The sequence below is a fragment of the Gadus chalcogrammus genome, chromosome 8 (assembly GCF_026213295.1).
Source record: "Gadus chalcogrammus isolate NIFS_2021 chromosome 8, NIFS_Gcha_1.0, whole genome shotgun sequence".
NCBI lineage: Eukaryota > Metazoa > Chordata > Actinopteri > Gadiformes > Gadidae > Gadus > Gadus chalcogrammus.
In genome coordinates this window covers 14,498,390-14,511,809 of record NC_079419.1, presented here as the reverse complement: position 1 = coordinate 14,511,809, position 13,420 = coordinate 14,498,390, and the positions used below count along the sequence as shown (strand labels likewise).

Below are 13,420 nucleotides of genomic sequence, written 5' to 3'. Positions count from 1 at the left end.
GGAGGCCCTCCACAGAATGGTCAAGGCTGCGGGGAGGATCATTGGGAAGAGCCTCCCAGAGATCTCCACAGTCTTCAACTCCCGCTGCCTACGCCGGGTGAACAACATCCTAAAGGACCAGGTCCACCCAGCGCACCATCTCTTCCAGCGACTGCCCTCTGGTCGGAGATACTGTTCCATCCGCTCGAGCCTCTAGGTCCAGCAGACTGACCAATAGCCTCTTTCCACAGGCTGTCAGACTGCTGAACGAAAACAACCTGGTCCCCGCAAAACAACACCCCAAATCCAAGTAAAAGTGTTGTTTTCATAATATGTCCCCTTTAAGGAAGAAGAAAATAAACTCTACAAATGAACCACCACACTATTAAAACCACAATATTCCAAATAACATGGCTATATAATGAACTGCAGAATGTGTAAATATTTTGTAAATGGGAAATAGGGAACTTTAATTAATTAGGAAATAAATCTTGTGATGAGTTGATGTATTTTGTCATTAATGTCTGTGTACTGTTCTCAGGGGGAGATGGAAGAGAGTTTTGTGCTCAGCAGGTTTTTGTACAGGGAGTGTGTGTTTCCTGTCACTGTGGGCTGCAGAGCACAGTAGTACAGAGCAGAGTCTGTCAACACAGCAGAGGAGATCTCCAGATGGAACATGTTTCGTTCTTCTTCCTTTTTAAGAGTAAATCGAAAGGCCTTCTGGTATTCCTTAATAAGGAACTGTGGAGGTGAGCTGGGGAACTGGCGATACCAGAATAAATAGTTTGATGAGGTATAGTTGCAGGAGAGAGTCACGTTGTCTCCTTGTAGAGCCTGGACCCTGTCCTGCATTGAGTGGATGGTTTGCTGATGACTTTTACCTGCAGATTTTAAGAAACAAAAAGTCAGTTACTTCCACAGTGTTAAAAATCCTGTAAATAATAAGAGTTAATCCATTTGAATTACTAAACCTTTATTGAGGTCAATGTCCTAAACAGGACTGTGGTTTTAATGCAGAACTCACCAGCAAACCCAGTGAATAAAACCAATGACATAAAGAGCTGCATCGCTGGGACTGGAGCCCAATCAGATGTTGTAGAGCAGCTACAACCAGAGTCTAAATTATGTTGTGTTGACAGATTGTTTCTGATTTCTGCCTGTCAAGCTCCACCTCCTGCTAGAGTGGCACCAAGGACTGAATGAGACAGGAGAAGACCTTCTACCTTACTGGCTCTGCGGAGCCCATGAGGACTCAGGAAGAGGAGCCGCAGGAGCTCTTCTTAGTTCATAGTGCGAAACCTTCACTGCCTGCAGACGTAGCAGGCGGAGACCACTGCTGCAGATTCAGGTTTTTATTAACTGATCATAATCTAAAGTGGTTAAATTGGTTAAACAAATAGTTTGTAATCCTAAGCAAAAGTAAAGAACCATGGACTAATTCTTTTGAGACAATATGATTATTGAGCGTCCATATTGCAGCGTGAGATGGACTCCGTCATTTTGGAAATCTATCTCACCTTTGCTTTTGCGGCCTTTGTATCTTTTCTGTGCTCAAGCGCTACATACTCTCCAGTCCTCAGAGAATCCCCAAAACTCCAGGTTATTGGATGAAAAAATCCCACACCTTCTTGCAAAAAAAATCATTAGAACCATGAAAAAATCGGGGCATTGCTTAACAGAGTCTGACGTGGAAAATCTGGCACCAAATCAGGTTAAATGTCCTGTATTTTGAAGTCAGCATTAGCAGGTTAACAGAAACTGGAGATTTACTTGTTCAACTCAACCTTGACACTTCATGCTCTATTCATGCTGTTAAAGACACAATGGCACAAATGTTGATGAAATAGTTCAGTACTTCCTTGATAATACTGAACCCTAGTGGTGGATAAGAAATCTCACCTTCTGAATCACCACAAGAAGAGTAACATTGAACATATTGGTTAGCAAATTAATGAGAAATGAAAAGTAACAAATGCACAAGAAGATTTGCATAAAGAAGAGTTTGAAGGAGCTTGATTATTGGGAACACATGGTTGTTAAGGTCAAATGGAGAAATTGCCTGCCAAACAAAATTATATATCACAGAGAGTGATATCTAAATATGAATACTTAAAATGTCAGGGGAAAAACCGACAGACTTTAAAGCATTGAATGGGAATAACAATCAAAATGTATCAATATAGAAATTAATTGTATTGAGATGTGTTTAGTATATGCTTCCATATTAGTCATGTCTGTGTACTGGTCTCAGGGAAGATAGGAGTGTGTTTGTGCTCAGCATGTTTTTGTACAGGGAGTCTGTGTTTCCTGTCACAGGTTAATCTGTAAACATGTTGCTATGGATATACAACACAGTAGTACAGAGCAGAGTCAGACAGCTGCAGGTTCTGGATCCTCAGAGGAACTGTTTTGGACTTTGGCATCAAATCTGTCTTTGTGGAACTCTGCATAATTAAGTCCACTTACATATGTAGAGCGTTGTAGCATGAACCTGGGGAAGTCATTGATTTATTGTTTGTACAAGAACTAACTGGGACTAGTGTCAGTCTCAAATGTACAGAAAAGACTAATGGTGAATCCTTCAGTGGAAAGGACATCTTCTCCTGCCTGGATCACTCTGTCTTCTCCTTTACACTCTGGGGGAGAACAGAAGATGTGGATTAATGAATGAATCAATGATATCGATAAAGGGAGGAGAGTCAACAAGATTATTTAAAGTGATACCCAGCCAGAGAGTGAGAACCAGGATGCTAGTCAGCCAGTGTTCCATGTTTACAGTGGGAGGGGAAGAGAGAGATTATTATTTATACTCTGATGCAGAAGGACATTGCATCACTGGACCCTCTTCTTCATCATTTCTGCAACAGCATCTCAACCACAAGGTTCATTATCAATTTTTTTCCTATAAATCAGAAAGTTATAATTCAGTCAGATTCATGCATTTGAGTCCTGCTACTGTGGATCATTAGCAGGTGCAACCACAATGTCTCTGATAAACCATGAAGATCCACCACCCATCTGATAGAAAGGTGTTGTGGGATTATTGCCGTCAGGTTTATGTAAAGGCTCCTCCACAATTTATAACACTGTGATCTGCTAGGGTTAGCTGGGTTATGGTGAGTTCAGTTGATGTTCTAAATGTTGTGGACTCATTACGTATGTCAGGAATATTCTGACTGTCCCTCCATGATCTTGCTCCTTTATAGAGTATAAACTGAGGAGCCTGGTTAGAACGTTGTCTGTACCATTAAAGGTCAACATAGTCAGAGCTTGTTTCATAAGTGCATCTGAGTGTTACAGATGCTCCCTCTTTCCCACTGACCTTCTGTTTATCAGGAGAGATGGAGTCCCCAGCTATCAGCCCTTGAACAAGTCCACAAAAATAATGCGTTAGATTAACCTTTAAAATACATTTTATGAAATGAAAGTTAATAAAAATAACATGAACATTTAAAAAAACATGAAAAACACATCGGAATAAAATATCTAAAACATCCAATCCCGATGATTCAGTCATGCATGGAGTGTTAAGCATGAGGTTTTCATCTTAGCAGATAGAAGTGCGGCCATAATAATACACTGCCAGATTTCCATCTCAACAGCAGGCCTAGAGAAACAGGAGAAACAGGATCTGGCGTTCAGCTCAAGTATGAGACTTAATCTCTTCATGGTACCAGCTCTAAAAGACACAATGACCAAAAATGTTGATGAAATAGTAAAACACCTACTTGATAATACTGACCTCTAGGGGTGGATAAGAGAACTCACCTTCATGTTCACTTTAAGGAGTGTAACTGTTGAAACATAGATGGTTTTTAATTGAATGAGCCATGCGGATAAAAGCTACAAATATAACACACTATTCAAACCCAATCATTAAAAATAATAAAGCAAGTGAACTTACTGAAAATGTTACAAATAATAATAAAATTGAAAAATGGTAAACATGTATAATTAATCAGGAAATAAATATGGCGATGAAGTCATGTGTTATGTCAGAAATGTCATTGATCGGGTCTCGGGGAGATGGTAGAGTGTTTTGTGCTTAACAGGTTTTTGTACAAGGAGTGTGTGTTTCCTGTCACTGTGGGCCTCAGAGCACAGTAGTACAGAGCAGAGTCTGTCACTGCAACAGAGGAGATCTTCAGATCCACTCCAGTCTTCTCTTCAGTCAGTTCAGTAGAAAACCTTTTGTCTGAACCAAGAGACTCAGCTGTCCTGTTGATACCAAACCCTGAGATGTACAGCAGGAACTGTGGAGGTTCTACAGGATACTGACGGTACCAGAAGAAATAATCGCTCCCTGTAGCAATTTTAGAGAGCGTGTAGGACAGAGAAACACTTGTACCGACTAATCTGTTCTCTTTCTGCTTGACAGGAGTGAGGTCCACTGTAGACACCTGTAAAGATAAGGTTAATATGTAAACATGTTGCCATGGCTATACAAGTTCCCTTTAATCTTTAGAATTTCTGGTGGGCTGTGACTTGAAAAGAGGACTGACATAATTTCAAACGACATGGGAACCCTGGAGCTCAACATGCTACCTCTGTATCTCTGTTGTAAAATACTGTTTATTCACTAGACTCCTGGTGTGAATTCACCTCTCCAGATGCGCCTCCCCTGAACCACAGTTTAAGGTAATGACAAATGCTCTTCAAGTTCCTTGTCAGGTTTTTGTACAGGGAGTCTGTGTTTCCTGTCACTGTGGGCTGCACAGCACAGTAGTACAGAGCAGAGTCTGTCACGGCAGCAGCGGAGATCTCCAGATGGAACATTTTTTTATCACTGTCCTTTTTCAAGGTAAATCCAGATAGCTCCATGTAATCTTTGATAAGGAACTGGGGAGGTGAGCTGGGGTACTGCCGATACCAGAAGAAGTCTGTTGCTGAAGAGTAGTTGCAGGAGAGAGTCACGCCGTCTCCTTGTAGAGCCTGGACTGGACTGTCCTGGATTGAGTGGATGGTTTGCTGATGACTGTCACCTGCATATGTTAAGAATGAAAGGTCAGTGACTACGACAGTGTTAAAGATCCTGGAAAGAGCAATGTGAATTAATTCATATGAAGTGCTACACATATATTGAGGTCCATGTCTGAATTAGGACAGTGCTTTTAAAGCAGAACTCACCAGTAAACCCAGTGAATAAAACCACTAACATGAAGATCTGCATAGCTAATACTGGAACAATCAGATGTTGTCAAGCAGCAACAATCAAGAGTCTAAAAGCTGTTGTGTTGACGGATTGTTTCTGATGTGCTGCCTGTCAAGCTCCACCTCCTGCTAGAGTGGCACCAAGGACTGAATGAGACAGGAGAAGACCTTCTACTATACTGGCTCTGTGGAGACCATGAGGACCCAGGAAGAGGAGCGACAGGTGAATGTGAGTTCTAGTTTCAAAGGTCAAGTAGAACCACTGTGGTGACACCATCTCTACATGTATTAATGTCAAATAAAGATCACTTTGTGTTAAAAATATGATTACATTATGTCAACTGATTTGATGAATGTTAGATTGCTGTTAGTTTTGACCAGAGTGCTTGGGACATTCTTCTAGATTGAAAAAGGTTTTAATTTAACGTTGACTCCCTCAGTGACTGTCTTAGCAGAGTGTATTTTTGTTTAGTGGGATGGCTGATGGATATCTCACTGAGATGCCCTACTCATGGGAGTACTGCTACAGTGTATCATTCACACGTAAAACATGAAATCAAAAAACGTATGCTGAGTTCAGTTGATGTTCTGGATGTTGTGGACTGAAAACAACGGTCTCGACTATTCTGTTCAGTACTCTTGATTGACCTTGCTCCTTTAACGAGTATAAAGTGAGGAGCTTAGCTAGGCTGAAGTCTGTACCAGCGAAGATGCACATTGTAGAGCCTGTATATGCATTTGAGTGTTACAGATGCTCCCTCTTTTCCCCTGACTTTCTGTTTATTAGGACAGGTGGAGTTCCCAGCATCAGACCTGGAAGAAGTCTAAATAAAAAATATGTTACATTGACATGGACCATAAAGAACACACCAGGATAAAATGTCTGAAACAATAACCAATGATTGAAATGACCCACATGTAATAAACAATTTGAACCCAAAAATTCCCAATATTATGGAAAGAGAATGAACTATAGAAAGAGAATGAACTTCAGAAAGATTGTAAGATGTTTGGTGTGTGGGGAAAATGCCACAGAGGAGTACCGATGTGTTTAAACAGTAATGTCTGTGTGATGGTTTAAGGGGGAGAGGGAATTGAGTTTAGTGCTCAGCATGTTTTTGTACAGGGAGTCTATGTTTCCTGTCACTGTGGGCCTCAGAGCACAGTAGTACAGAGCAGAGTCTGACAGCTGCAGGTTGTGGATCCTCAGAGGAACTGATGTGTTTTGGATTTGGGCATCAAATCGGTCTTTGTGGAACTCTGCAGCATTATTTCCTTCTCCAATTGTAAAGCGTTGTAGCATGAACCTGGGGAGGTCATTGATTTGTTGTTTGTACCAGAACACATACGCATTAGTGCTCATTGTCTTAAATGTACAGCAGAGACTAACTGTGAGTCCTTCAGTAGAAATGACATCCTCTCTGGGCTGGGTCACTCTGTCTTCTCCTTTACACTCTGGGGAAGAACAGAAGATGTAGATCAATGAATTAATCAATCAAGATCAATGATGAGAGGCATTGCACAGGCTTTAAGGACAAGAGTCTTTAAAGAGTTACCCAGCGAGAGAGTGAGAACTAGGATGAGTCCATAAAATTGACGTGATAGATTAACATGAACCGGAAAGAATACAAATGAATATAATGTCTATAACATCCATTGACCAATAATAATACAATAATTGATGATTCAGTCATATTTGTAGTGTGGAACATGAGGTTTTCATCTCACCAGATAGAAGTGCAGCCATAATAATCCACAGCCAGGTTTCCATCTCAACAGCAGGAGTACAGCAACGGGAGAAACTATCTGGTGTTCAGCTCAAGGATGAGACTTATCTCTTAGTGATTCCAGCTGTTAACACAATGACCAAACATGTTGATGAAATAGTAAGACACCTACTTGATAATACTGACCTCTAGTGGTGGATAGTGGCTCCCTCAGAATCAATTTAGGGAGAATAAAAGCTGAATTTAATGAGCCATGCTGATAAAAGCTACAAATATACCCCACAATTTAAACCAAATTATTCAAAAATAATAAGAACATAGTACTTACTGTAAAAATATTTTCATATTTTTAAATAAGAAATGGTAAACATGCATGATTAAAGGAAATAAATATTGTGATGAGTTCATGTGTTCTGTCAGAAATATCTGTGTTCTGGTCTAAGGGAGATGGAGGCGTGTTTTGTGTTCAGCAGGTTTTTGTACAGGGAGTCTGTGTTTCCTGTCACTGTGGGCCTCAGAGCACAGTAGTACAGAGCAGAGTCTGTCACTGCAGCAGAGGAGATCTGTAGCTCCACAAGTCTCTGTTGTTTGATATGTGTGATGTTCATTCCTGGTATTGGATTAGTTATGTATCCAGAGTATTCCATGATAAGGAACTGTGGTGGTGAGCCGGGGTACTGGCGGTACCATAAGAGACTATTGACTACAGAGCTGTTGTAGCTGCATGAGAGCACCACAGCAGCACCCTCAACAGCACGTTGGACATCCTTCTGCTGACTGATACTGTCTTCAACACTTGGACCTGAAATAAAAAATGGGATTCAGTCACTGCAACGAGAATCAAATCTACAATACATTCATGTTTCAGACAAAGATGATTTAATTGCACTAATTAGGAGTAATTTGTTGTTTTGACAAAAATCTTACCACATAAAATGCAACATATCACGAGTGCAAAGAGCATGATGGAGTGAGGCAGTGGAGAGCAGAGCGAGTTCCAGTAAAGCAGGAGAGAGAAACATAAACACATTTTACTCAACGGTCCTTTTGTGGCTGGCTCCTCCCATCATCTCATCTCTCCAAGGCTCTCCAATACCCAGCAGACCTGTTACCATTCATGACCAATAGGGGGCATCACAGCAAAAGCTGAGTTTCACTATGGGTAAACTCATTTTGATTTTCCTTTACTTTGCTAGCGTTTATGAAGCCACCACCAAAGGATTTCATCTCATTGAATAGGGGTCTTGCTATGTGCATTGTTGAGATTTAATTTATTTAAAGGAGAACCAAACCCCAGCACCACTTGTAGGTTGTTTTCCATTGTAGTGACTCCCTCTTTAGGTGAACACATGCTATTACATTTATAACTTGGTTTCCTGGTCCACTTTGGATTAATAACGTTGTGACACGGCTGTTGAGGAAATAGTCAAACCATGACTTGATTATACTGATCTCTAGTAAATTATGCCAGTTACTATAATCCCAGTAAAGAATAACATATTCATCACCTGTATCATAGCAGCATCTGAGTGTTACACTTCCTCCCACTTTTCCACTGACTTCCTGTTTATCAGGAGAGATGGAGTCCCAAGCTATCAGCCCTGGAAAGATTCCACATAATGGACATGATAGATAAAATGTCATATGTGTGTATCATGAGCTTTTCCCAACAGCAAGTTTAAAGCAACAGGAGAAACTGTATGGTGTTCAGCTCAAGTAAGGACTTATTCTCTTCATGATACCAGCTGTTGAAGACACCAACATCAAACATATTGATGAAATACTTCGACACCTACTTGATATTACTGACCTGCAGAACAATTTTAAGATGTTCAGAGTATGGGCAAATTATGAGGTTCTGATGAGTTAGGGTTAGTTAGTAATGTCTGTGCACTGGATTCAGGGGGAGAGGGAAGTGTGTTTTACGCTCGGCAGGTGTTTCTACAGGGAGTCTGTGTTTCCTGTCACTGTGGGCCTCAGAGCACAGTAGTACAGAGCAGAGTCTGTCACTGCAGCAGAGGAGATCTTCAGATCCACTCCAGTCTTCTCTTCAGTCAGTTCAGTCGAAAACCTTTTGTCTGAACCAAGAGACTCAGCTGTCCTGATGATACCAAGCCCTGAGATGGACAGCAGGAACTCTGGAGGTTCTCCGGAATGCTGATGGTACCAGAATAAATAATCGCCAGGAGTAGCATCTCTAGTGAGCCTGTAAGACAGAGTAACGGTCGTACCTTCTAAACCGTTCTCTTCCTTTTTGACAGGAGTGAGAACCTCACTATAAACACCTGTAAAACAGAAGGTTCATCCGTAAACATGTTGCCATGGAGATACAAATCTCTTTTTAATCTTTGCATTACAGAAATTCAGGTGGCCACAACTTACCTGTTAATTTATACAGCACAGTAGTACAGAGCAGAGTCTGTCACTTCAGCAGCGGAAATCTCGAGATGGAACATTTTTTGTTTTTCATTGTCCTTTTTCAAGGTAAATCCAGATAGCTCCATGTAATCTTTGATAAGGAACTGGGGAGGTTAGCTGGGGTACTGCCGATACCAGAAGAAGGATGTTGCTGAAGAGTAGCTGCAGGAGAGAGTCACGCCGTCTCCTTGTAGAGCCTGGACTCTGTCCTGGATTGAGTGGATGGGTTGCTGATGACTGTCACCTGCATATGTTAAGAATGAAAGGTCAGTGACTACGACAGTGTTAAAGATCCTGGAAAAAGCAATATGAATTAATTCATATGAACTGCTAAACAAATATTGAGGTCCATATCTGAATTAGGACGGTGCTTCTAAAGCAGAACTCACCAATAAACCCGGTGAATTAAACCACTAACATGAAGAGCTGCATAGCTAATACTGAAACATGCAGATGTTGTAATGCAGCAACGATCAAGAGTTTAAAAGCTGTTGTTGACAGATTGTTTCTGATGTGCTGCCTGTCAAGCTCCACCTCCAGCTAGAGTGGCACCAAGGACTGAATGAGACCGGAGAAGACATTCTACTTTACTGTCTCTGTGGAGACTACGAGGACTCAGGAAGAGGAGCGACAGAAGCTCTGGCTTTCAAAAGTCAAGGAGAATCACTGTGGCGTCACCATCTCTACATGTACATGCATACAATGTTTAGATAAAAAAATAATTGTGTACTCAAAATATGAATGTTATATGTTTAATGAGTTAGACATTTTTTATTGCTGTAATTCCTTACCCGAAGGGTTGGGTAAATTCTCGTTCTCATGGAACTCAAAAAATATTAATAATATATTTTTACAATTTAACGTTTACTCTCTCATTGACTGTCTTAACATAGTGTGTTTGTGTTCAGTCATACAGCTGATGGTTATTTAATTTTTTTCCTCCTCATGGGAGTCATGCTACAGTGGATCATTAGCAGGTGCAACCACAGTGTCTCTGATCAGCGATGAAGATCCACCATCCATCTGATAGAAAGGTGTGGTGGGATTACCACTTCCCTCCTCTTTGAAGAATAGGGAGATCATTGCCTTCAGGTTTATGTAAAGGCTCCTCCACACTTTATATCACTGTGTTCTCAAGAGCACAGTAGTAGAGAGCTGCGTCGGCCAGGGTTAGCTGGGTTATGGTGAGTTCAGTTGATGTTCTGGATGTCGTGGACTCATAACGAGTGTCAGGAATACTCTGACTGTCGATCCCTTTTGCTCCTTTCCAGAGTATAAACTGAGGAGCCTGGTTAGAACGTTGTCTGTACCAGTAAAGGAGAACATTTTCATCGCTTGTTGCATAAGTGCATCTGAGTGTTACAGATGCTCCCTCTTTCCCACTGACTTCCGGATTAGCAGGAGCGATGGAGTCCCCAGCTATCAGCCCTGGAAAAAGTCAACATAAGCGATTTGTTAGATTAACATGGACCCTTAAAAACATAACAGAATAAGATCTTAACAACATTGAATAATCAATTATTATTACGAAGTGTATGATAATTCAGTCATATATACAGTGTGTAACATGAGCTTTTCCTCTTACCAGATGGAAGTGCAGCAATAATAATCAACAGCCAGGTTTCCATCTCTACAGCAGGTCTACAGCAACAGGAGAAACCATCTGGTGTTCAGCTCTAGTATGAGACTTACTCTCTTCATGGTACCAGCTCTTAAAGATACAATGACCAACCATGTTGATGAAATAGTAAAGCACCTACTTGACAATACTGACCTCTAGGGGTGGATAAGAGAACTCACCTTCATGTTCACTTCAAGAAGAGTAACTGTGGAAACCTAGATGGTTATTAATTGAATGAGCCATGCGGATAAAAGCTACAAATATAACACACAATTCAAACCGAATCATTTAAAAGAATAAACAAGTGAACTTACTGAAAAAATATAAAAATAAATAATAAAATTGAAAAATGGTAAACATGTATAGTTAATCAGGAAATAAATATTGAGATGAAGTTTTGTGTCAGAAATGTCATTGATCGGGTCTCAGGGGGAGTTGAAAGATTGTTTTGTGCTCAGCAGGTTTTTGTACAGCGAGCCTATGTTTCCTGTCACTGTGGGCTGCAGAGCACAGTAGTACAGAGCAGAGTCAGTCACTGCAACAGAGGAGATCTTCAGATCCACTCCAGTCTTCTCTTCAGTCAGTTCAGTGGAAAACCTTTTGTCTGAACCAAGAGACTCAGCTGTTCTGTTGTTACCAAACCCTGAGATGCACAGCAGGAACTGTGGAGGTTCTCCAGGATACTGACGGTACCAGAAAAAATAATCGCTCCCTGTAGCAGTTTTAGAGAGCTTGTAGGACAGAGAAACACTTGTACCGACTAATCTGTTCTCTTTCTGCTTGACAGGAGTGAGGTCCACACTGTAAACACCAGTAAAGATAAGGTTAATATGTAAACATGTTGCCATGGCTATACAAGTTCCCTTTAATCTTTAGAATTTCTGGTGGGCTGTGACTTGAAAAGAGGATTGACATAATTTCAAACACCATGGGAACCCTGGAGCTCAACATGCTACCTCTGTATCTCTGTTGTAAAATACTGTTTATTCACTAGACTCCTGGTGTGAATTCACCTCTCCAGATGCGCCTCCCCTGAACCACAGTTTAAGGTAATGACAAATGCTCTTCAAGTTCCTTGTCAGGTTTTTGTACAGGGAGTCTGTGTTTCCTGTCACTGTGGGCTGCACAGCACAGTAGTACAGAGCAGAGTCTGTCACGGCAGCAGCGGAGATCTCCAGATGGAACATTTTTTTATCACTGTCCTTTTTCAAGGTAAATCCAGATAGCTCCATGTATTCTTTGATAAGGAACTGGGGAGGTGAGCTGGGGTACTGCCGATACCAGAAGAAGGATGTTGCTGAAGAGTAGTTGCAGGAGAGAGTCACGCCGTCTCCTTGTGGAGCCTGGACTGGACTGTCCTGGATTGAGTGGATGGATTGCTGATAACTGTCACCTGCATATGTTAAGAATGAAAGGTCAGTGACTACGACAGTGTTACAGATCCTGGAAAGATTAATGTGAATTAATTCATATGAAGTGCTACACATATATTGAGGTCCATGTCTGAATTAGGACAGTGCTTTTAAAGCAGAACTCACCAGTAAACCCAGTGAATAAAACCACTAACATGAAGATCTGCATAGCTAATACTGGAACAAGCAGATGTTGTCAAGCAGCAACAATCAAGAGTCTAGAAGCTGTTGTGTTGACAGATTGTTTCTGATGTGCTGCCTGTCAAGCTCCACCTCCAGCTAGAGTGGCACCAAGGACTGAATGAGACAGGAGAAGACCTTCTACTATACTGGCTCTGTGGAGACCATGAGGACCCAGGAAGAGGAGCGGCAGGTGAATGTGAGTTTTAGTTTCAAAGGTCAAGTAGAACCACTGTGGTGACACCTTCTCTACATGTATTCATGTCAAATAAAGATCACTTTGTGTTAAAAATATGATTATATTATGTAAACTGATTGGATGAATGTTAGATTGCTGTTAGTTTTGACCAGAGTGCTTGGGACATTCTTCTAGATTGAAAAAGGTTTTAATTTAACGTTGACCCCCTCATTGACTGTCGGAGCAGAGTGTATTTTTGTTTAGTGGGATGGCTGATGGTTATTTTACTGAGATGCCCTACTCATGGGAGTACTGCTACAGTGTATCATTCACACGTAAAACATGAAATCAAAAAACGTATGGTGAGTTCAGTTGATGTTCTGGATGTTGTGGACTGAAAACAACGGTCCCGACTATTCTGTTCAGTACTCATTGACCTTGCTCCTTTAACAAGTATAAAGTGAGGAGCTTAGCTAGGCTGAAGTCTGTACCAGCGAAGATGCACATTGTAGAGCCTGTATATCATAGGTGCATCTGAGTGTTACAGATGCTCCCTCTTTTCCTCTGACTTTCTGTTTATTAGGACAGGTGGAGTTCCCAGCATCAGACCTGGAAAAAGTCTAAATAAAAAATATGTTACATTGACATGGACCATAAAGAACACACCAGGATAAAATGTCTGAAACAATAACCAATGATTGAAATGACCCACATATAATAACCAATTTGAACCCTAAAATTCCCAATATTATGG

At 41.0% G+C, this 13,420-nt stretch overlaps 3 gene segments (V, D, J or C); all 3 read right to left on the bottom strand.

Annotated features, from left to right (window-relative positions):
• Positions 1-230: 230 nt before the first annotated feature.
• Positions 231-1,194, bottom strand: LOC130387861 (T cell receptor alpha variable 3-like). The segment is given in 2 exon segments: positions 231-860; positions 1,004-1,194. Coding segments are annotated over 2 exon segments (387 nt in total).
• A 2,949-nt stretch (positions 1,195-4,143) lies between these two features.
• On the bottom strand, positions 4,144-5,442 carry LOC130387860 (T cell receptor alpha variable 18-like). The segment is given in 2 exon segments: positions 4,144-4,961; positions 5,107-5,442. Coding segments are annotated over 2 exon segments (453 nt in total).
• Positions 5,443-11,321: 5,879 nt separating this feature from the next.
• LOC130388339 (T cell receptor alpha variable 18-like) lies at positions 11,322-12,957 on the bottom strand. The segment is given in 2 exon segments: positions 11,322-12,289; positions 12,435-12,957. Coding segments are annotated over 2 exon segments (453 nt in total).
• Positions 12,958-13,420: the final 463 nt, after the last annotated feature.